The sequence below is a fragment of the Schistocerca americana genome, chromosome 9 (assembly GCF_021461395.2).
Source record: "Schistocerca americana isolate TAMUIC-IGC-003095 chromosome 9, iqSchAmer2.1, whole genome shotgun sequence".
NCBI classification, from domain to species: Eukaryota; Metazoa; Arthropoda; class Insecta; order Orthoptera; family Acrididae; genus Schistocerca; species Schistocerca americana.
The window spans coordinates 2595103-2619651 of record NC_060127.1 but is presented as its reverse complement, the minus strand read 5'-3'; the positions used below and the strand labels follow the sequence as shown (position 1 = coordinate 2619651).

At 44.9% G+C, this 24549-nt stretch overlaps 1 protein-coding gene across 1 annotated transcript in view; it reads right to left on the bottom strand.

The window, feature by feature from the left end:
* Positions 1-24549, bottom strand: part of LOC124551186 (UDP-glucuronosyltransferase 2C1-like) — a 123008-nt gene that overhangs the window by 58242 nt on the left and 40217 nt on the right. The window contains exons 3-4 of the mRNA XM_047126174.1: positions 11910-12142; positions 1047-1145 (exon numbers count right to left, since the gene is read on the bottom strand). Coding sequence (XP_046982130.1) covers positions 1047-1145; positions 11910-12142 — 332 coding nt within the window. The remainder of the gene's footprint in view (positions 1-1046; positions 1146-11909; positions 12143-24549) is intronic.

Below are 24549 nucleotides of genomic sequence, written 5' to 3'. Positions count from 1 at the left end.
CAACTTTGCATTCCGAACTTTTACACACTGTTCACCGTGTTTGTCCTTTTTTGTGGCGTGTTATTATTCCTTTGCTACTAAATATTGCTGCTTGTTCGAACAGTGTGCTTTTAACAACGTAAATGTTGTAACTTGATTATGTGTTTCCTCCTCGTTGGTTTGTTTACACAACTTAATGAAGTATATGTTCAAAACCATCATGTTTCTCTCTCTCTCTCTGTCTCTCTCTCTCTCTCTCTCTCTCTCTCTCTCTCTCTCTCTCTCTCTCTCTCTCTCACACACACACACACACACACACACACACACACACACAGATATAAACATCATGAATAGAAGTTGGTTTTGAACATATACTTCGTTAAGTTGGCAACACGCAGGTAAACAAACCAAACAGGGGGAAGCACATAATGAAGTTACAATATTTGCGTTCTTAAAAGCACAGGGTTCGAACAAATAGTTATATGTAGTGGCAAAAGAATAACAGTACAGAACTAAAAAGGAGAAACATGGTGGAGAGTGTGAGAAAGTTCGGAATACAAAATTGTGGTTATATTTCGAAAATATAGTAGTGCAATCTCCAGACCGGACGAGAGGAAACGCAAATCACAGAAAACTATAACTACTTACTTAATTACATAAAAAATGCGACGTGAACGGTTTGATAATCTAAAAATAACAAAACTGTACCGTTATAAATCCCACTGAACATGCTCTAGAGCAAGAAAAAGGCGAAATGCGTCCGACAGAAGTAAATGAAGTCGCAGCAAGAAAAGTCGGTTTTATTTACAAAACACATGTAACTGTATATTCCATTTAACTTCCGTTGCCAACTTGGACAGAACTTCAATCTCAATAGCGAACTTCAAATGCTTTACTTATTCTCGGTGAGTTCTACGTTCCTCTCCAAATTTCGCCTCGCTTTCGTTTAGCGCTCGTTCGACGTACAGATTGCTTAACATTAGGGAGAGACTAGAACGCCGTGCTATTCCCTTCTCGAGCGGAGCTGCTGCCGGCAGCGCGGCAGCTGCTCGCACTGCGTCACCCACCGGCCAGGGGCGGCGCCTGCGAGCTGCGAGTGCTGGCGGGCACAGGGCGCGAGCGACGGCGTGGGGAAGGGTGGCTCGCACGCTTTGCAAGTCCGACAACTTGTAACATAATTAAGGTAACACAGTTATGCAATCAACACTTGGTTACCATAGACATAACTAACGGGAACGTCACATGGGTTATTGCATCCATGTAAGCCCATTACAGCCATCAAATACAGCCGTACGCAGACTACATCAGAGACCTAGTGATGTATGCCAGAGGCAAACAATTAGTGATAAGTGCTGACATTAATTCCAGATCTACCCTCTGGAACTCAGACAGAACAGATGACAGAGGACGCATAATCACCGATCTAATACAAGAAACACAATTACATGTAATGAATACGGAAGGACCTATACCAACATATGCAGGTTTCGATGGTACGAGCAGTAATATCGACTTCACGCCAGCAAATAATGCAGCAATGGCTTACGTAACAAACTGGACTGTACACGACAACATAACCAGTAGTGGTCATAATGTCATAACATACACACTAACTCACAGTCAGAACACAATGACCAAATCACACACCAGACACCTGCTGTTGCACAAAGCAGACTGGAACAAATTAACGGAAATTATCCAACGACACGATCTAGAAAACATCAATGGAAGTATCGATTATAGAGCAAACAAATTAACGCAGGTAATACAACATGCACAAAACACTTCAATACCGACAGCAGAGAACACAAATTGCTCACCAGTACCATGGACCATCGAACTCACGAGACTCAAACAAGACGCAAGACGGAAACGAAAATTATATCAAAGGGCGATAGCAGATAGGGACAGACGAATGAGACTTGAAGCATATAGGCATGCACAAGACTTATATAGACAGATCCTATACAACACGCGTAGAAAACAATGGAAGCTATTTGAAACAACACAAACAGAGCAAAATATATGGGGGGAACGATACAAAATACTGACGCTAAGGCAGGATGACGGCACGATGTCGAGGGATGGAGGAATACAACGGAGTTTCTGCTGTATAAACTGCTCCCTGACGACGTTATCGATACAGACACACAATATCATGCAACACTAAGAGAAAACCTACACACGCCATACAACACTGCAACTGTCACCTGTCCTTTTGCGCAAGAAGAGGTTGCGCTAGCAATCTCAGAGCTCAAAAACAAAAAAGCACCTGGACGAGATGGTATCCACTCGGAAACACTAAAAAAAACTATCACCGCAGATCACCACCTACCTAACAACGTTACTGAACGATGCCTTACGGCTGGGCAGGGTACCCACAGCACGGAAAACCTCCAAAGCAGTCATGATTAAGAAATCAGCGGACAGGGATCCTTCAGATCCAAAGACTTACAGGCCAATATGCCTAATAAACACCCTAGCAAAGATTCAGGAGAAGCAACTGTGTAAGCGCCTGCAAACACACAGAGCTCTCAGGGGTATGAGCCAACATTAGTTCGGTTTCAGATCTGGTAGATCAATAGATGATACCATCAACCAGGCCCTGCACATAGTTAACACCACAAAACAGAAATACGCCGTGGCAATAATGATTGACATTGCCGGAGCATTTAATAATCTTTGGTGGCCTGCACTGTTTCAGAGGCTAAGACATCTGGAGGTACCGCAATCACTGTACAAAAGTTTTCTAGATTACTGTAAAGACCGAGTAGTCGAATGGCAGATGGACAGCCGGAAAGTAATAAAAGAATTACCAAAGGCTGTCCTCAAGGGTCCATCTGAGGCCCCATCTTCTGGGACATAACAATCGAACCCCTCCTACAACTTCTCGATGGCGATGACAGGTCAGATGGAATTGTCGCCTACGCAGATGACCTATTAGTTGTAGTCACTGCAAACAACAGAGCCCAGTTAGAAGAGAAAGCCAGTGGAATACTACAAAACAATTACTCAGTGGAGTCACAGCAACAAACTCAGGATAGCCGAAAGCAAAACAACATACACTTCATTGAAAGGATCACTCCAAAGGAATCCTTCGGTTAAAATTGGGGACACAAACATCAAACGAGCACACATTACGCGCTATCTTGGGGTACACATAGATGAAAAATTGAATTTCCACGAACACATAAGGCTAACAACAGACAAAGCAGAAAAAATACTACACAAACTGGTGAGGCTAATTCAAAACAGTACGGACTACCTCTACCAGTCATACGTACATACCACTATGCGCTCTTCGAATCAGTACTCAGCTTTGCAGCTATCACGTGGGCACATAGACTGAACGTGGTCACCAACAAAGCATCCGTCAGACGAGGGCAGAGAAATGTCCTACTTAGGCTATCTGGTACCTCCTCAGCGGATGCACTATGTGTGGTGCTCGGAATATGCCCCATAGATATCACGATCAAATACAGAGCTGCAAGGTACTGGTTAAAGGTGGGAGACTAGATAAGGTACACACAATAACCGGTGTGCCCATCGAGACGATACTTCACCTTAAAAGTTGGCGTTTAGATACATGGCAAGGTGAGTGGGATGTAAGTGATAAGGGACGTAGACTGCACGACCTCCTCCCTGACATAAGGGAGCGGTTGAGAATGAGACACGTCGATCGCAGCCGCGGTATGGTACATTTCTTAACCGGGCACGGACCTTATCCTACGCACTTAAACCGCGTGAGTCTGAGGCAGACACCTACAAGCACATGCGGGGAAGAAGGTTCCCCAGAACACACTGTCTTTTTCTGCGGGCAATACGCGAACAACAGACATACACTACACTTAGATTACACAGATGCAGACATAGGTATATGCACAGCAATAAGAGACGAAGAACAATGGGCACAATTAAACGCACTGAGAAACAGTATTTCAAAAACAACACATGAAGAGTATATGCGGACACGACATCACAGACATGACCTAGTGCAGCGTAACAGAAATCTCCAGAGGATGGACAGCGATACCCACAGTGACAGCGAAAATAGTGACAATGAGGAGGAACAGGAGGAGGAAGCTGAGATGTGACAGTAAATAAGCAAAAGTGCTGGCAATCTAGCCAAGAAAACACCAAATGCTGTACATGGATGGGCATCTAAAGTAGTTAATACATAGGATTAGTAATAAATAGGATAAGCAACATTATTTCTCTACTAATAACAATTTGTGTGTGTGTGTGTGTGTGTGTGTGTGTGTGTGTGTGTGAGAGAGAGAGAGAGAGAGAGAGAGAGAAAGAGAGAGAGAGACTGGCGGTCAACGGCTCGAAGAAACCATTCCGAGGTATTCACCGTCGGTCACATTTGGTGATGGTACCAACAAATCTCTCATCTATCCTATCTTCTTTTTATATTCTTCTTAAAAAAATAAACAAAATTTTATTTATATTTCAACCTTAAATTATTGTTATTTTGAAAAGTATTATTCTTTGTAAATATTGTAGATAAAACAAAAGGAAAGAAAACTGTGAAAAGATGAAAAACGAAAATTGTAAGATGTACGACCTGTTTTAAACATCAAATAAAGGTCTACAATTTGGCAATAAATAAATAAATAAAAAATAAATAAAGTCCGAGAGGCTCAACAGCGGCATACACTATTAGATACAAAACTGGCGGCATTGTGACTAAACAGGTAAGATACCGAGGTGCTTTTGAAGCGCGTCTTTGGGAAAGGATTTTCTAAGGGGCGTTGTCAGCTATCCATCTACATCCATACTCCGCAAGCCACCTGACGGTGTGTCGCGGAGGGTACCTTGAGTACCTCTATCGGTTCTCCCTTCTATTCCAGTCTCATATTGTTCGTGGAAAGAAAGATTGTCGGTATGCCTCTGTGTGTTGGACCTAATCTCTCTGATTTTATCCTCATGGTCTCTTCGCGAAATATATTTAGGAGGGAGCAATATGCTGCTTGACTCCTCGGTGAAGGTACGTTCTCGAAACTTCAACAAAAGCCCCTACCGAGCTACTGAGCGTCTCTCTTGCAGAAATTTCCACTGGCTTTCGCGATTACTAATTGATCCTGTAACGAAGCGCGCTGCTCTCCGTTGGATCTTCTCTATCTCTTCTATCAACCCTGTCTAGTACGGAACCCACACCGGTGAGCAGAATTCAAGCAGTGGGCGAACAAGTGTAGTGTAACCTACTTCCTTTGTTTTCGGACTGCATTTCCTTAGGATTCTTCCAATGAATCTCAATCTGACATCTACTCTACCAACGATTAATTTTATGTGGTCATTCCATTTTAAATCACTCCTAATGCCTACTCCCAGATAATTTATGGAATTAACTGCTTCCAGTTTCTGACCTGCTACTTTGTAGCTAAATGATAAAGGATCTATCTTTCTGTATATTCGCAGCACATTAGACTTGTCTACACTGAGGTTCAAATGCCATTCCCTGCACCGTGCGTCAATTCGTTGCAGATCCTCCTGCATTTCAGTACAATTTTCCATTGTTGCAACCTCCCGATATACTACTGCATCATCCGCTAAAAGCCTCAGTGAATTTCCGATGTTATACACAAGGTCATTTATGTATATTCTGAATAGCAACGGTCCCACGACACTCCCCTGTGGCACACCTGAAATCACTCTTGCTTCGGAAGACTTCTCTCCATTGAGAATGACATGCTGCGTTGTGTTATCTAGGAACTCTTCAATCCAATCACACAATTGGTCTGATAGTCCATATGCTCTTACTTTGTTCATCAAACGACTGTGGGGAACTGTATCGAACGCCTTGCGGAAGTCAAGAAACACGGCATCTACCTGTGAACCCGTGTCTATGGCCCTCTGAGTGTCGTGGACGAATAGTGCGAGCTGGGTTTCACACGATCGTCTTTTTGAAACCCATGCTGATTCCTACAGAGCAGATTTCTAGTCTCCAGAAAAGTCATTATACTCGAACATAATACGTATTCCAAAATTCTACAACTGATCGACGTTAGAGTTATAGGTCTATAGTTCTGCACATCAGTTCGACGTCCCTTCCTGAAGACTGGGACGACCTGTGCCCTTTTCCAATCCTTTGGAACGCTACGCTCTTCTAGAGACCTACGGTACACCGCTGCAAGAACGGGGCAAGTTCCTTCGCATACTCTGTGTAAAATCGAACTGGTATCCCATCAGGTCCAGCAGCCTTACCCCTTTTGAGCGATTATAGTTGTTTTTCTATCCCTCTGTCATCTATTTCGATATCCACCATTTTGTCATCTGTGCGACAATCTAGAGCTCCTAACGAACGCTTGTGACGGGAAAGAATTTGCACCGCCCTTATTTGGCCGTCAGTTTGCTGGTTTGAGTGCGAGACCTCTCCGCAGTGCCTCATGGAGTGAGGCCGTGTGGCGCTGCAAGTGGTGTCCGTCCGTCGGATGGCGGACGTTAAACTTGGTGCTATGCGCCAGGAGTAGGCTATGTGCAAGCACCAGGTTTCCTTTATATCATCGTCATCATCATCATCATCAACAACAACAACAACAACAACAACCAGACACAATACATACATGTAGTATTACAAATATTGTAATGGAGCACGTTGCAAATAAAAGAAAATAAAACGGGGGCGCTGTCTGCCCACGGCCTCCAGAAGGTCGCACACCTCCGTAGAAAGCTGGCAGCGAGCGTCGGACACGTGGGCTGTGGGCCGCGTATCTGCTGAGCGCCACAGGAGGGCCGGTCGCCAGAGAGTCGGCCTGTCTTGCGAATGGTTCAAATGGCTCTGAGCACTATGGGACTTAACATCTGTGGTCATCAGTCCCCTAGAACTTAGAACTACTTAAACCTAACTAACCTAAGGACATCATACACATCCATGCCCGAGGCAGTATTCGAACCTGCGACCGTAGCAGTCGCGCGGTTCCGGACTGAGCGTCTAGAACCGCTAGACCACCACGGCCGGCACCTGTCTTGCGTCTCTTTCCAAAGATACGCTGTGCATATCTCTGGTTCTTGCAGAGACCGACAACCCACGTAAAGTTAAGAAATGGCGGCACAAACAGCATTCCCATTTTCGTTTTCGGTCAACTATCTTATCAAGTCGAGACGTGAATGGCCACTTCCACCAGTGCACTTTGAAGACCACTTAGATATTTAATTCTGTGACGAAATTGACACACGTTAAAGAAATAATTCGATATAGTTAGTTAGTCCTAATAAATGTATAGCGTTTAGTACAATTAAAATCAGCATTTAAGTGCAATTTGTACTAAAAAAATTTATGTGAAATTGTCCTGTTTGTCTTTGAACATGCTACTCTCAAACACTTTGTTACAGGAAATGTTCAAAATGTCCTCCGTTAGCGAGGATACATGCATCCACCCTCCGTCGCACGGAATTCCTGATGCGCTGATGCAGCCTTGGAGAATGGCGTATTGTATCACAGCCGTCCACAAAACGAGCACGAAGAGTCTCTACATTTGGTACCGGAGTTGCGTAGACAAGAGCTTTCAAATGCCCCCATAAATGAAAGTCAAGAGGGTTGAGGTCAGGAGAGCGTGGAGGCCACGGAATTGGTCCGCCTCTACCAATCCATCGGTCACCGAATCTGTTGTTGAGAAGCGTACGAACACTTCGACTGAAATGTGCAGGAGCTCCATCGTGCATGAACCACATGTTGTGTCGCACTTGTAAAGGCACATGTTCTAGCAGCACAGGTAGAGTATCCCGTATGAAATCATGATAAAGTGCTCTATTGAGCGTAGGTGGAAGAACATACTGACGAAACCAATATGATCTCTAACATGGAAATTAAGCGTTTCCGGACACATGTGCACATAACATCTTTTCTTTATTTGTGTGTGAGGAATGTTTCCTGAAAGTTTGGCCGTACCTTTTTGTAACACCCTGTATATGTATTAATGTTTCTAGAATGTAGAGTACTCGTAGAAACGGTCGACAACACTCCACGATAAGAGTTCATGTGGAACTGCGGAACCACAATAACTGATTAATAACTGATTACGTGGCTGGGACGCAGTGTGCACGAAAGCTCAACAGCAGCCTTCTTCGCATGACCGGACAAGTCAAGTGTTACACGACGCTCTGTCGGTGCTGAGCCATCATACGAAGTCGGAAGATGTAACCAAGTACCATGGTGGGGCGTCGGCGTGCGAGTGGCGGAACGGCCGGTCCCCGGGAGGCGGGTCTGTCGTTTGGTGGCACTGCGGCTCGTGCAGGGCTGGCTGCTTCAGCAGTGAGGCGGAGAGGAGAGGAGAGGAGAGGAGGGGGCCGCTCACAGCTCAGACAGAGTACTGGACGACACTGTGTGACCAGAGCGCGGAATGACCGCCGTACTGTCTGCCCGGCCGTAACGGACAGAAAAGCGTGCACAGTCTCGGCGCGCCGATGTAGCACTGAAACGGGCGTGGACGTGTCTGCGCCGACGGTTCGTTCGACTCCGCCTTCTGCGAGCCGGCCTGTTGTCACTCATGCCATTGCGTCAGTTTCCATTGACCAGAAACCACCAGCGGTGCGGACAAGGCGCACTCCAACTCGTACTGTAGCGATGGCCGCCGTGGTTTACGCAGCCGGGCAGACTGTACTGTCGAGCAGCATAGCCGACGAATGCCGAGTGTCACGGTTTGGAGCACCGTTGTCCATGAGAAGCGATCTCGCCACCTACGTCTTGAGGGCGACCTGAACAGCTAGCGCCGTATCGGGGACGTTTTACAGCCCGAGGCACTGCCGCCCCTGCAGGTCGTTTCAAATGCCATATTTCAGCAGGACAATACCCGGCCAAATACGGCGAGGACTGTGCAGGTCTTCTTCGAAGAACGACGGGTACCACTGCTTCCCCAGCCTGCCCGTTCGCCTGACATGTCACCCTTCCAACATGTCTACATCTACATCTACATCCATACTCCGCAAGCCACCTGACGGTGTGTGGTGGAGGGTACCCTGAATACCTCTATCGGTTCTCCCTTCTATTCCAGTCTCGTATTGTTCGTGGAAAGAAGGATTGTCGGTATTCCTCTGTGTACGCTCTAATCTCTCTGATTTTATCCTCATGGTCTCTTCGCGAGATATACGTAGGAGGGAGCAATATGCTGCTTGACTCTCCGGTGCAGGTATGTTCTCTAAACTTTAACAAAAGCCCGTACCGAGCTACTGAGCGTCTCTCCTGCAGAGTCTTCCACTGGAGTTTATCTATCATCTCGGTAACGCTTTCGCGATTACTAAATGATCCTGTAACGAAGCGCGCTGCTCTCCGTTGGATCTTCTCTATCTCTTCTATTAACCCTATCTGGTACGGATCCCACACTGCTGAGCAGTGTTCAAGCAGTGGGCGAACAAGCGTACTGTAACCTACTTCCTTTGTTTTCGGATTGCATTTCCTTAGGATTCTTCCAATGAATCTCAGTCTGGCATCTGCTTTACCGACGATCAACTTTATATGATCACTCCATTTTAAATCACCCCTAATGCGTACTCCCAGATAATTTATGGAATTAACTGCTTCCAGTTGCTGACCTGCTATATTGTAGCTAAATGAGAAGGGATCTTTCTTTCTATGTATTCGCAGCAAATTACACTTGTCTACACTGAGATTAAATTGCCATACGCATGCGGCCGTGCGGCAACTAGTTCATTCAGATCGTCCTGCAACCACAGTAGATGCTCTGTGGACGCGCCTACAAACCGCGAGGCAGAGTATTCCAAAGCAGCATGTTCAGGAGCTCTTTGATTCCGTGCCGCGGCATCTAGCGGCTCTCTCTGCAGCACGCTACTCCGTACTGAATTCCTATTCTCACAGTGCATGTACAATTTTTTAATACTAATCATTTGTGTAAAGCCATGTCCCTAATCGGAGGAATAAAGTTCAGTGTGATGACATCTCTCGGTCTCGGTGTTCCTTTTATTCCAAACAGTATTGTGTGTATATATGTTCAGGATCTCGTCCGAAACCACTGGACCGACTTCTACTAAACTTGGTACACATATCACTTACTGTCTTAAATTTATTGCTTCTTTACTGCTTACTCTATTCGGCACACATTTAGCAGACAGTATGCACATATGCTGTCGAATGTACCTACAGAGTTGTATTACTGCAAGACACACAGTTCCGGAGGTACGGGGGAAGGACGAGATTGACAGAGAGAGTGGGAGCAGGAGAAGAACGGAGAAAGGGGAGAGGGGAGAGGGGAGAGGAGACGGACATGACGAGATGTACAGATGGGGAAGAGGAGGTAGGCAGTGAGAGACGGAGTAATAGACGGACAGAGAGAGAGGGACAGAGAGTGGGGGTGCAGGAGGCGGACGAGGGGGGGGGGACAGAGAGGGGAGGGGGAGGTAGCCTAGTAGAACCGAAACAAATACGTACCGAACGAGGTGGCGCAATGGTCTGCACACCGGACTCGTATTCGGGAGGATTTGGGTTTTCGATCATTTCCCTAAATCGCTTCAGAAAAATGCCGGCGTGGTTTCTTAATGCTTCCGTTGTTGACGGGATCCTGAACACTAACCTCCTCCTCCTCCTGCGTACCAGCGAAAAGCCGGATACTCGGGTAGCTGTTAAAGTCGGTCAGTTCGTCTATAGCTGGACAAATTTATATCTCACTGCATAGCACTATGGTGAAATGACATGATGGGAGGGGCACATAGTCAGTCAGCCAATGGCAGAACAATTTGAATGTATGGAGGAGATATTCAAGTTTATTCTGGAAGTAGTGTCGAGAGCACTTGGAGATTTCAGTCAGGGACCCCATATGGTGCACAAGATGCTGTTTCGAATTAATAGTGGTCCTCGATCGGGGGACTCCGGAGAGCTTTGACATTTCTGTTGGAGTGACCTGACGCCTCAGCACAGTGCAGACGTTCCCGTTTCGGCGTCGAGTGTGGACTGTGGAGAGCCCAGACCGATAGGTTTTATATGGAGCAGTGTTTCCGAACTTTGCTTTTCATCGAGAGCATTCCGCGATTTAAACGATTTCGGTGTAGTTGAACTGATAGAGCTTTGGGGTTTAACTGGGATTTCCTCGGCTTGTAATGCTTACCCCAGGTTCACCATGTCAGAGGAGTAAACTCGTGTCGCGAAGTGTGGCCAGACTGAGGAGCAGCAAATTTTGAGCTAGACTTTAACTTTGTCCGGTAGCTAGGCTCCCGCTGAAGTGACAGAGATAAACCGTTGTCTTTAAATAAACAAGAGCAGTTTAAATAAGTATTTTGTGCTACTTAGTTCTATTGGTGAAATCCAAGTTCAGCTACTCAAATTTACCTACAACACATCTAGTGGGTCTCCTAGGACACTGGACAGTTGAGATGGTTTGTGTGTGTGGTCTGTAGACGAAATCTGACGAGCTAAACTTCAGGAAAATCCAATCACGCATTCAAGTTCCCCTCCCGAAGAACAACTGTAGTTATCAACAGGGATCTGTAGGTCACGGACTCCAGCTTTTGTACACGTTGTAAATAACCTTCTGCTTCGTCAGTTTTATCCGTGCTATCTACAGGATTTCAAGGGGAGTATTCTAAAGCTCTCTCTAAATCAACGAATGCTATAAACGTACTATCGGCATTCCTTAATCAACTTGTAAGGTAAGTCGTAGAATCAGTACCGCCTCTCGTGTTCCTAGATTTCTTCGGAGCGCAAACTCATCGTTTCTTCCAGTATTTCAATTCCTCTGTAAATAATTCGTGGAGTATTTTGTAAGTTGACTTACTCATGCGGTAGTTCGGTAATATTCACGCCTGTCAGAGCCAGCTTTATTTAGAATAGGATTTATTACACTCGTCTTGACATCGGGGATATTTCGCCCATCTCGTGCACTTGGCACACTACGTGGAATCATTTTGCCATCGCGGACACTGCAGAGCATCTCAAACTGCCAAGGACCTGAGTAGTTCCCGGGGACTGTGCTCTGTCAGACCCCTCTAACAGCACCACGCCCCCCAGGGATCGCCTCCATCCCAGAGCCCCCGGCCCCCGGCTGCGCCTGCGGTTCGCGGCCCCCCGCGCTGCTGCGGCGCGGCGACGCACCTGCAGGCCGAAGCGCACGGCCTCCCAGGGCGGCACGGGCTGGTCGCCCCTGGCGCGCGCCCCCAGCAGGTCCCAGCCGCGCGTCAGCTCCGACACGTAGCGCACCAGCGGCTCCGGGTTCAGCTGCAAGGCGAACACAGTACAGCACACTCAAACATGTCGTAACTGTAAACACAGGTCACTTACACCACTGGCCATTAAAACTGCTACACCAAGAAGGAATGCAGATGATAAACGGGTATTCATTGGACAAATATATTATACTAGAACTGGCATGTGACTACATTTTCCCGCAATTTGGGTGCATAGATCCTGAGAAATCAGTACCCAGAACAACCACCTCTCGTCGTAATAACGGCCTTGATACGTCTGGGCATTGAGTCAAACAGAGCTTGGATGACGTGTACAGCTACAGCTGCCCATGCAGCTTCAACACGATACCACAGTTCATCCAGAGTAGTGACTGGAGTATTGTGACGAGCCGGTTCCTCGGCCACCATTGACTAGACGTTTTCAATTGATGAGATATCTGGAGAATGTGTTGGCCACGGCAGCAGTCGAACATTTTCTGTATCCAGAAAGGCCTGTACAGGACCTGCAACATGCGGTCATGCATTATCCTGCTGAAATGTAGGGTTTCGCAGGGATCGAATGAAGGGTAGAGCCATGGGTCGTAACACATCTGAAATGTAACCTCCACCGTTCAAAGTACCGTCAATGCGAGCAAGAGGTGACCGAGGCGTGTAACCAATGGCACCCCATACCATCACGCCGGTGATGCGCCACTATGGCGATGACGAATACACGCTTCCAATGTGCGTTCACCGCGATGTCGCTAAACACGGATGCGACCATCATGATGCTGTAAGCAGAACCTGAATTCATCCGAAAATATGACGTTTCGTCATTCGTGCACCCAGGTTAGTCGTTGAGTAAACCATCGCAGGCGTTCCTGTCTGCGATGCAGCGTCAAGGGTAACCGCAGCCATGGTCTCCGAGCTGATAGTCCATGCTGCTGCGAACGTCGTCGAACTGTTCGTGCAGACCGTTGTCGTCTTGCAAACGTCCCGATCTCTTGACTCAGGGATCCAGACGTGGCTGCACGATCCGTTACAGCCATGCGGATAAGATGCCTGTCATGTCGAGTGCTAGTGATACGAGGCCGTTGGGATTCAGCACGGCGTTCCGTATTGCCCTCCTGAACCCACCGATTCCATATTCTTCTAACAGTCATTGGATCTAGACCAACGCGAGCAGCAATGTCGCGATACGATAAACCGCAATCGCGATAGGCTAGAATCCAACCTTTATCAAAGTCGGAAACGTGATGGTACGCATTTCTCCTCCTTACACGAGGCATCACAACAAAGTTTCACCAGGCAACGCCGGTCAACTGCTGTTTGTGTGTGAGAAATCGGTTGGATACTGTCCTCATGTCAGCACGTTGTAGGTGTCGCCACCGGAGCCATCCTTGTGTGAATGCTCTGGAAAGCTAATCATTTGCATATCACACCTTCTTCCTGTCGGTTAAATTTGGCGTCTGTAGCACGTCGTATTCGTGGTGTAGCAATTTTAATGGCCAGTAGTGTAGCATCCAAAGCTACCGAAAGTAAACGCGAAATGTATCTATTTACAAAAGGAGATAAATATGAGGTTGAGGCCTTCCTAAACGATATCTTGAGATTGAGGCTCTTTCACCTGTGTTTGTTTACAAACACATTTCTGTTTGGACGGGGTCCGCTTTGAGCAAAACATAATTTTGATCTTTTATTTTCCAGACATGTTTCACACATCTTACATCATCATCAGTCGATTTTTATTACACTGAAGTGGCAAAGAAACTGGTATAGGAATGCGTATTCAAATACAGAGATATGGAAACAGGCAGAAAACGGCGCTGCGGTCGCCAACGCCTATATAAGAAAACAAGTGTCTGATGCAGTTGTTAAATCGGTTACTGCTGCTACAATGGCGGGTTATCATGATTTAAATGAGTCTGAACGTGGTGTTATAGTCGGCGCACGAGCGGTGGGTCACAGCTTCTCCGAGGCAGCGATGAAGTGGTCATTTTCCCGTACGACCATTTCAGGAGTGTACCGTGAATATCAGGAATCGGGTAAAACACCAAATCTCAGAAATCGGAAAAAGATACTGCAAGAACGGGACCAACGACAATCGAAGAGGATCGTTCAACGTGACAGAAGTGCAACCCTTCAGCAAATTGCTGCAGATTTCAATGCTGGGCCATCAACAAGTATCAGCGTGCGAACCATTCAACGAAACATCATCGATATGGGCTTTCGGAGCTGAGGACCCACTCGTGTGCTCTTGATGACAGCACGACACAAAGCTTTACGCCTCGTCTGGGCTCGTCAACACCGTCAGGTCAGGCGAGTCGCCGTTCAGACTGTATCGAGCTGATGGACGTGTACGGGTGTGGAGACAACCTGATGAATCCATGGACCCTGCATGTCGGCAGGGGCCTGTTCAAGCTGGCAGAGGTTCTGTAATAGTGTGGATCGTGTGCAGTTGACATGATACGGGACGCCTGATGCGTCTAGATACGACTCTCACAGGTTATACGTACGTAGGCCTCCTGTCTGATCACCTGCAGCCATTCATCTCCACTGTGCATTCCGATGGGCAATTCCAGCAGGACAACGCGACACCTTACACGTCTAGAATTGCTACAGAGTGGCTGCAGGAACACTTTTCTGAGTTTAAAACTTCCGCTGGCCACCAAACTCCCCAGACATGACAAGTATTGAGCATATCTGGGGTGCCTTGTAATGTCCTGTTCGGAAGAGATCTCCACCCCCTCGTATTCTCACTGATTTATGGACAGCCCTGCAGGATTCATGGTGTCAATTCCCTCCAGCACTACTTCAGATATTAGTCGATTGCATGCCTCGTCGTTTTGCGACACTTCGGTATGCTCGCGGGGACCCTACAGATATCAGGAAACTGCACCAGTTTCTTTGGCTCTTCAGTGGATATTCCTATAAAAAAGGAAAGCGCTGCCTACTACTTGTAGAAATATAAATTTGAATTTTTAAGAGAAATTTGCAAAAAAAAAAAAAAAAAAAGGTTCAAATGGCTCTGAGCACTATGGGACTTAACATCTGAGGTCATCAGTCCCCTAGAACTTAGAACTACTTAAGCGTAACTAACCTAAGGGCAGCACACACATCTACGCCCGAGGCAGGATTAGAACCTGCGACCTTAGCGGTCGCGCGGTACCAGACTGTAGCGCCTTGAACCGCTCGGCCACCACGGCCAGCAATTAGAAAAACTAAGTTTTGTTTATATCACTTGTCACCACTTGTGGTTTTCCTGGGTTTTTATGTTTTTTGTTGAAATTGTTTTCCCTTACCTTTCCTATCTCCAACTGTACAGAACGTAATTTAGTATAGTTACTTAAATCCAATTTTACACCAGGGAATGTTATGGTTGTGCCTAACATTAACTAATTCTTTTAGGAAGATTTTGAGTGTGTGAGATTGTGTGAATGGGTGTGAGTTTTATTTATTGAATTACTACTTTTTTATTTTTTAGGTTTTCTCTGTTTGTGTGTGTGTGTGTGTGTGTGTGTGTGTGTGTGTGTGTGTCTGAGTCTGTGTAGGGGGGCAGGAAGGCTGGTGTTGTCTGATATTTGTTAGACGGCAGAGAACTATGGCTCTTTGTAATTGATAGTTTTCTTCAATTATTAGTTTTTGTGAGAGGCTCTTGCTGCATTCGAGAATTTTCAAGTCAGTTTCGATGTTTGTTGGGATGTGTTCCATGTCTATGAGGTGTTCGACAAATGTATAATGACAGCTGCTACTTTTTAATGTTCTCCTGTGTTCTGTGTATCCGGTATTAAAGTTCCTGCCTGTCTATACTATGTATGTTGATTTTCAGTACTGGCACTTCACTTGGTAAATGCCAGATGCGTTGTGTTTCTGCTTGTATTGGTTGCCTTGTTTTTTTAAATTTCTTAATACTGCCTTAATAACTCAAATTTATGAGCGTACAAATTGTAAAGAGCATTTTTTCTATTTCATAGAAGGGTAACAAAAGCCAACTGATGATGGTGAAAGTTCAGCGTAACATGTCTGGGAAATAACAGAAAAGATGAAAAACTATGTTTTTCTCAAGGCGGACCCTCTGCATAAACAAATCCTAAAAGACAGTATTCGCTCATAATTAACCATGTAAGAGTATGCCAGATGTGGCCTAATTTCAAAGAAACATTATCTGAGGCAACTGAGAGATTTATACCGAATAAATTAGTAAGAGATGGTGCTGGTTCCCCGTCGTACACAAAACAGGCCAGAATACTATTGCGGAGGCAACGAAAAAAGCATGCCAAATTTAAAATAACACAAAGTCTCCTACACTGGTGATATTTTACTTAAGCTCAAAGCTTAGCGCGGACTTCAATGAGAGATGCTTTTATAACTTGCACAACCAAACTATGTCTCTAAGTCACACAGATTATCTAAAGAGATTCTGATTGTGTGTAAGGTACACAAATGGCACTGCGAACATGAGTAAATTATTAGCAGATATCCTAGGTGTAGCGAAACAGCTTAAAAATACTTAATAGAGGCAAGGCCTCCGGCAACATTTATCGTATCATATCAGTATGGTTCCATTCATAGTATTCTGATACAATAGCCCCATATTTAGGAATCACATCAACAGCTTGATCGACGAAAGATTCGTACCAAAAGACTGGATAGTTGCTCAGGTCAAACCAATGCTCAAGAAAGGAAATAGAAGTAATCCGTTGAATTACGGACCTATATCACCAACTTCGATTTGCGATTTTGGAACATATACTGTGTTCGAACATTGTGAGTTACCTCAAAGGTAAAAGTACATTGACTCACAGTTACCACGGATTCAGAAAGTATCGTTCTTCTGCAACACAGGTAACTCTTTATTCGCCCGAAGTAATGAGTGCTATCAACAGGGCATCTCAAATTGATTTCGTACTTCTAGATTTCCAGGAGGCTTTTGACTACGTTCCACGGAAGACCCTTCTAATCAAATTCCGTGTCTAAGCAGTATCACATCAGTTGTGTGAGTGGATTTGTGATTTCCTGTCAGGAACGTCTCAGTATGTAATAATCGACGGAAAAATCATCGACTCCCCAAGAAAATGTTACAGTCTCTCTGATGTTCCTAACATACATTAGCGATACAGGAAACAATCTGAGCAGCCCTCTTAGACCGTTTTCAGGTGATGGAGTTAGTTAACTATGCAGTAAAGTCATCAGAAAATCAAAATCAACTGCAAAAGGACTTATCCACGCTATCTCTATGGTGCGAAAAGTGGGAATTGTCTCTCAATAAGAATAACTGGTGTATGCGGCAGTCGTTTGGAAAGCCTATCACACTGAGTATTTAAATTGAATGGAGTAGTCTACCCAAAAATTGTGTTTTAGAAAATTGTCACCTTACAGACCAAGCTGATGTCAAAAAGTAAATTGGTTCAAATGGCTCTGAGGTCATCACTCCCCTAGAACTTAGAACTACTTAAACCTAACTAACCTAAGGACATCACACACATACATGCCCGAGGCAGGATTCGAACCTGCAACCGTAGCGGTCGCGGGGTTCCAGACTGAAGCGGCTAGAACCGCACGGCCACACCGGCCGGCTCAAAAAGTAACCCATCATGATCTTCCTCTAATTTTTTGCTGAAATTCCTCCACGTACCCGTCTAGCTGCCCGCACTGGTTCAAGTCCAGTTATGTATAATGTAGTGTTAGCTTCGTAGGTGTTTCGGTCACGAACAAAGTTATACAAATCCACACAGGCATTCAGAGTACCTACAGAAAAACCACTTTCCAAATTCAAAGATGTCTGAAAATTTTTCCATTTGTTGCTCAGTATTCCAAAGCCAGATTGTAAATAACTACGGGCTCTATAAAGACGGCAATTGAAAATGTTCTTTGTTGGTGTGAACAAGCTCCCTCAACACGGCCAAAGAAGGTGTCCGTGCACTCCAAAACTCTCATCCACCACGAAAAAAGTGATCTTGGGGCATTCTCCAGGGGCCCCTGTACTTCGCTGAATGTTGATGTTCTCATTGGAACGCAATTTTTAAATTAACTGGACCAATATCGAAAAAAAACGCTTCCTCTTGTTCTGCAAATTTATATTTATTTGGTCATGGACCAGCTTTCGGGTTGTCAGACCATCTGGAGTAGTGCTGGAAGGAACTGACACCGTGAATCCTGCAGGGCTGTCCATGAATCCGTAAGAGTAAGAGAGGGGGTGGAGACCTCTTCTGAACGGCACGTTGCAAGGCATCCCAGATAGGCTCAATAATGATCATGTCTGGGGAGTTTGGTGGTCAGCGGAAATGTTTAAACTCAAAAGAGTGTCCGTGGAGCCACTCTGTAGCAATTCTGAGCGTGTGGAGTGACGCATTGTCCTGCTGGGATTGCCCCACACCTTCGGAATGTACAATGGACGCGAATGGATGCAGCTGATCCGACAGAATGCTTACGTACGTGTCACCTGTCAAGAGTCGTATCTAGACGTTTCAGGGGTCAGATATCACTCCAACTGCACACGCCCCACACCATTACAGAGCCTCCACCATCTTGAACAGTACCCTGGTGACATGCTGGGTCCACGTATTCATGAGGTTGTCTCCGTACCCGTATACCTTCATCCGCTCGATACAATTTCAGAAGAGGCTCGTCCGACCGGGCAACATGTTTCCAGTCATTGACAGTCCAGTGTCTGTGTTGACGGGCGCAGGCGAGGCCTAAAGCTTCGTGTCGTGCAGTCATCACGGGTACACGAGTGGGCCTTCGGCTCCGAAAGCCCATATCGATGATGTTTCGTTGAATGGTTCGCACGCTGACCCTAGTTGATGGCCCAGCATTGATATCTGCAGCAATTTGCGGAAGGGTTGCACTTCTGTCAAGCTGAACGATTCTCTTCCGTCGCCGCTGGACCCGTTTTTGCAGAATCTTTTTCCGGCCGCAGCGATGTCCGAGATTTGATGTTTTACAGGGTTCCTGATATTCACGATACACTCGTGAAATGGCCGTACGGGAAAATCCCAACTACATCACTGGCTCCGAGATGCTGGGTCCCAACGCACGTGAGTTGACTATAACATCACGTTCAAACTCACTTAACTCTTGATAACCTGCCTTTGTAGCAGCAGTAACCGGTCTCACAGCTGCCCCAGACACTTGTTGTGTTATACAGGCATTGCCGACTGCAGCGTTATATTCTGCTTGTTTATCTCTGTATTTGAATACGCATATTATACCAGTTTCTTTCGCGCTTCAGCGTGTTTTCACAGTAGATACAAAGATGACAGAGCTTTTACATTGGAAACCATTACCTTTTTTGTAACACAGAAATAATTACGTTAACTAAAAACAGGGGGTAAATGGTTTTAATGTGGAGGTACATTTAACTACAAATGATAAAGAAGACTTCACAGTTTGCATCTAGTATTTGTAATGTGAACTTAAATGTGAAAATGGAAATTGTGTTAGAACATTTAATACTGGGATGGAATTCTGTGTCATGTGTTTGTTGATTTCCAACCACCCGGCTTTGTAACTACTGAACGATTACTGTTCCCCAGCGTACAGAAGTAGTGTTCTTTCATGCATTTTCTTTTTCCGGAGTAAAAAATTGGTGCAAATGGCTCTGAGCACTATGCGACTTAACTTCTGAGGTCATCAGTCGCCTAGGACTTAGAACTAATTAAACCTAACTAACCTATGGACATCACACACATCCATGCCCGAGGCAGGATTCGAACCTGCGACCGGAGCGGTCGCTCGGTTCCAGACTGTAGCGCCTAGAACCGCACGGCCACTCCGGCCGGCTTTTCCGGAGTATATATCAGTCAGAACAGTGCTGTAACCATAATTGGAAGCGGTATGTTTGATGGTATGCTGTTATTTTTGAAGGGTTGGTTCAGATAATGAAAGGAATATGAGGCGATGCAACATAGAATGGAAAGCTACGTGTTTATGGGTGTGTGGATGCTGGGAACTTGCAGGGATTACCTTGTCAGTACCTATGATTTCTCTGTAAATACTAAGTAAGTGGCTTCTCGTACTAACATCTAAACTAAGGTCCAAGAAATTTATAGATGTGCCTTTCAGCGCCATTGTAAATTCAACTTCCTTAAGTTGTGACTTTAAATGCTGTAGTAATATATCTACTTGTCCTCAAACACAGCAATTCAGTATGTCTTTGTATAAGAAAATTTGTTCGAAATTATTCTCCATGAAAATTTCGGCTAGTATAGGACCAAAAGGTGAATCCATAGCTTTGTTTACATTGGTTTTTTAATTAATGTAATTATTTCTATATTGTTGTTGTTGTGGTCTTCAGTCCAGAGACTGGTTTGATGCAGCTCTCAATGATACTCTATTTTGTGCAAGCTTCTTCATCTCCCAGTACCTACTGCAGCCTACATCCTTCTGAATCTGCTTAGTGTATTCACCTCTTTGTCTCCCGCTATGATTTGTACTCTCCACGCTGCCCTCCAATACTAAAGTGGCGATCCCTTGATGCCTCAGGACATGTCCTACCAACCGATCCCTTCTTCTAGTCAAGTTGTGCCACAAACTTCTATTCTCCCCAATTCTATTCAATACCTCCTCATTAGTTATGTGATCTGCCCCTCTAATCTTCAGCATTCTTCTGTAGCACCACATTTCGAAAGCTTCTATTCTCTTCCTGTCCAAACTATTTATCATCCATATTTCACTTCCATACATGGCTACACACCGTACAAATACTTTCAGAAACGAATTCCTGACACTTAAATCTATACTCGATGTTAACAAATTTTTCTTCTTCAGAAACGCTTTCCTTGCCTTTGCCAGCCTACGTTTTATATCCTCCCTACTTCGACCATCATCAGTTATTTTGCTCCCCAAATAGCAAAACTCCTTTATTATTAAGTGTATCATTTCGTAATCTAATTCCCTCTGCATCACCCAACTTAATTCGACTACATTCCATTATCATCGTTTTGCTTTTGTTGATGTTTATCTTATACCCTCCTTTCAAGACACTGTCCATTCCGTTCAACTGCTCTTCCAAGTCCTTTGCTGTCTCTGACAGAATTACAATGTCATCGGCGAACCTCAAAGTTATTACTTCTTATACATGAATTTTAATACCTACTCCGAATTTTTCTTTTGTTTCCTTTACTGCTTGCTCAATATACAGATCGAATAACATTGGGGACAGGCTTCAACCCTGTCTCACTCCCCTCCCAACCACTGCTTCCATTTCATGTCCCTCGACTCTTATAAGTGCCATCTGGTTTCTGTACAAATTGTATATAGCCTTTCGCTCCCTGTATTTTACCCCTGCCACCTTCAGAATTTGAAAAAGAGTAGTCCAGTCAACATTGTCAAATGCCTTCTCTAAGTCTGCAAATGCTAGAAACTAGGTTTGCCTTTCCTTAATCTTTCTTCTAAGATAAGTCGTAGGGTCAGTATTGCCTCACGTGTTTCAACATTTCTACGGAATCCAAACTGATCTTCCCCGAGGTCGGCTTCTATCAGGTTTTCCACTCGCCTGTAAGGAATTCGCGTGAGTGTTTTGCAGTTGTGACTTAGTAAACTTATAGTTCGGTAATTTTCACATCTGTCAACACCTACTTTCTTTGGGATTATTATATTCTTGCCGCCGGAATGGCCGAGGGGTTCTAGGCGCTACAGTTTGGAACCGCGTGACCGCTACGGTCGCAGGTTCGAATCCTGCCTCCGGCATGGATGTGTGTGATGTCCTTATGTTAGTTACGTTTAAGTAGTTCTAAGTTCTAGGGGACTGATGCCCTCAGAAGTTAAGTCCCATAGTGCTCAGTGCCATTTGAACCATTTTTTAAAATTATATTCTTCTTGAAATCTGAGGGTATTTCACCTGTCTCATACATCTTGCTCACCAGATGGTAGAGTTTTGTCAGGACTGGCTCTCCCAAGGCTGTCAGTAGTCCTAATGGAATGTTGTCTACTCCCGGGGCCTTATTTCGACTCAGGTCTTTCAGTGCTCTGTCAAACTCTTCACGCAGTACCATATCTCCCATTTCATCTTCATCTACATCCTCTTCCATCTCCATAATGATGTCCTCAAGAACATCGCCCTTGTATAGACCCTCTATATACTCCTTCCACCTTTCTGCTTTCCCTTCTTTGCTTAGAACTGGGCTTCCATCTGAGCTCTTTATTTTCATACAAGTGGTTCTCTTTTCTCCAAAGGTCTCTAATTTTCCTGTAGGCAGTATCTACCTTAACGCTAATGAGATACGCCTCTACATCCTTAAATTTGTTCTGTAGCCATCCCTGCTTAGCCATTTTGCACTTCCTGTTGATCTCATTTTTGAGACGTTTGTATTCCTTTTTGCCTGCTTCATTTACTGCATTTTTGTATTTTCTCCTTTCATCAATTAAATATTTCTTTTGTTACCCAAGGATTTTCGTCCCCCCATGAACCATGGACCTTGCCGTTGGTGGGGAGGCTTGCGTGCCTCAGCGATACAGAGGGCCGTACCGTAGGTGCAACCACAACGGAGGGGTATCTGTTGAGAGGCCAGACAAACATGTGGTTCCTGAAGAGGGGCAGCAGCCTTTTCAGCAGTTGCAGGGGCAACAGTCTGGATGATTGACTGATCTGGCCTTGTAACATTAACCAAAACGGCCTTGCTATGCTGGTACTGCGAACGGCTGAAAGCAAGGGGAAACTACAGCCGTAATTTTTCCCGAGGGCATGCAGCTTTACTGTATGATTAAATGATGATGGCGTCCACTTGGGTAAAATATTCCGGAGGAAAAATAGTCCCCCATTCGGATCTCCTGGCGGGAACTACTCAAGCGGACGTCGTTATCAGGAGAAAGAAAACTGGCATTCTACGGATCGGAGCGTGGAATGTCAGATCCCTTAATCGGGCAGGAAGGTTAGAAAATTTAAAAAGGGAAATGACTAGGTTAAAGTTAGATATAGTGGGAATTAGTGAAGTTCGGTGGCAGGAGGAACAAGGCTTTTGGTCAGGTGATTACAGGGTTATAAACACAAAATCAAATAGGGGTAATGCAGGAGTAGGTTTAATAATGAATAAAAAAATAGGAGTGCGGGTTAGCTACTACAAACAGCATAGTGAACGCATTATTGTGGCCAAGATAGACACAAAGCCCATGCCTACTACAGTAGTACAAGTTTATATGCCAACTAGCTTTGCAGATGATGAAGAAATTGATGAAATGTATGACGAGATAAAAGAAATTATTCAGGTAGTGAAGGGAGACGAAAATTTAATAGTCATGGGTGACTGGAATTCGTCAGTAGGAAAAGGGAGAGAAGGAAACATAGTAGGTGGATGTGGATTGGGGGGAAGAAATGAAAGAGGAAGCCGCCTTGTAGAATTTTGCACAGAGCATAACTTAATCATAGCTAACACTTGGTTCAAGAATCATGAAAGAAGGTTGTATACCTGGAAGAATCCTGGAGATACTAAAAGGTATCAGATAGATTACATAATGGTAAGACAGAGATTTAGGAACCAGGTTTTAAATTGTAAGACATTTCCAGTGGCAGATGTGGATTCTGACCACAATCTATTGGCTATGAACTGCAGATTGAAACTGAAGAAACTGCAAAAAGGCGTGAATTTAAGGAGATGGGACCTGGATAAACTGAAAGAACCAGAGGTTGTAGAGAGTTTCAGGGAGAGCATAAGGGAACAATTGACAGAATGGGGGAAAGAAATACAGTAGAAGAAGAATGGGTAGCTCTAAGGGATGAAGTAGTGAAGGCAGCAGACGATCAAGTAGGTAAAAAGACGAGGGCTAATAGAAATCCTTGGGTAACAGAAGAAATATTGAATTTAATTGATGAAAGGAGAAAATATAAAAATGCAGTAAATGAAGCAGGCAAAAAGGAATACAAACGTCTCAAAAATGATATCGACAGGAAGTGCAAAATGGCTAAGCAGGGATGGCTAGAGGACAAATGTAAGGATGTAGAAGCTTGTCTCACTAGGGGTAAGATAGATACTGCCTACAGGAAAATTAAAGAGACCTTTGGAGAGAGGAGAACCACTTGTATGAATATCAAGAGCTCAGATGGCAACCCAGTTCTAAGCAAAGAAGGGAAGGCAGAAAGGTGGAAGGAGTATATAGAGGGTTTATACAAGGGCGATGTACTTGAGGACAATATTATGGAAATGGAAGAGGATGTAGATGAAGATGCAATGGGAGATAAGATACTGCGTGAAGAGTTTGACAGAGCACGGAAAGACCTGAGTCGAAACAAGGCCCCGGGAGTAGATAACATTCCATTAGAACTACTGATAGCCTTGGGAGAGCCAGTCATGACAAAACTCAACCATCTGGTGAGCAAGATGTATGAGACAGGCGAAATACCCACAGACTTCAAGAAGAATGTAATAATTCCAATCCCAAAGAAAGCAGGTGTTGACAGATGTGAAAATTACCGAACTATCAGTTTAATAAGTCACAGCTGCAAAATACTAACGCGAATTCTTT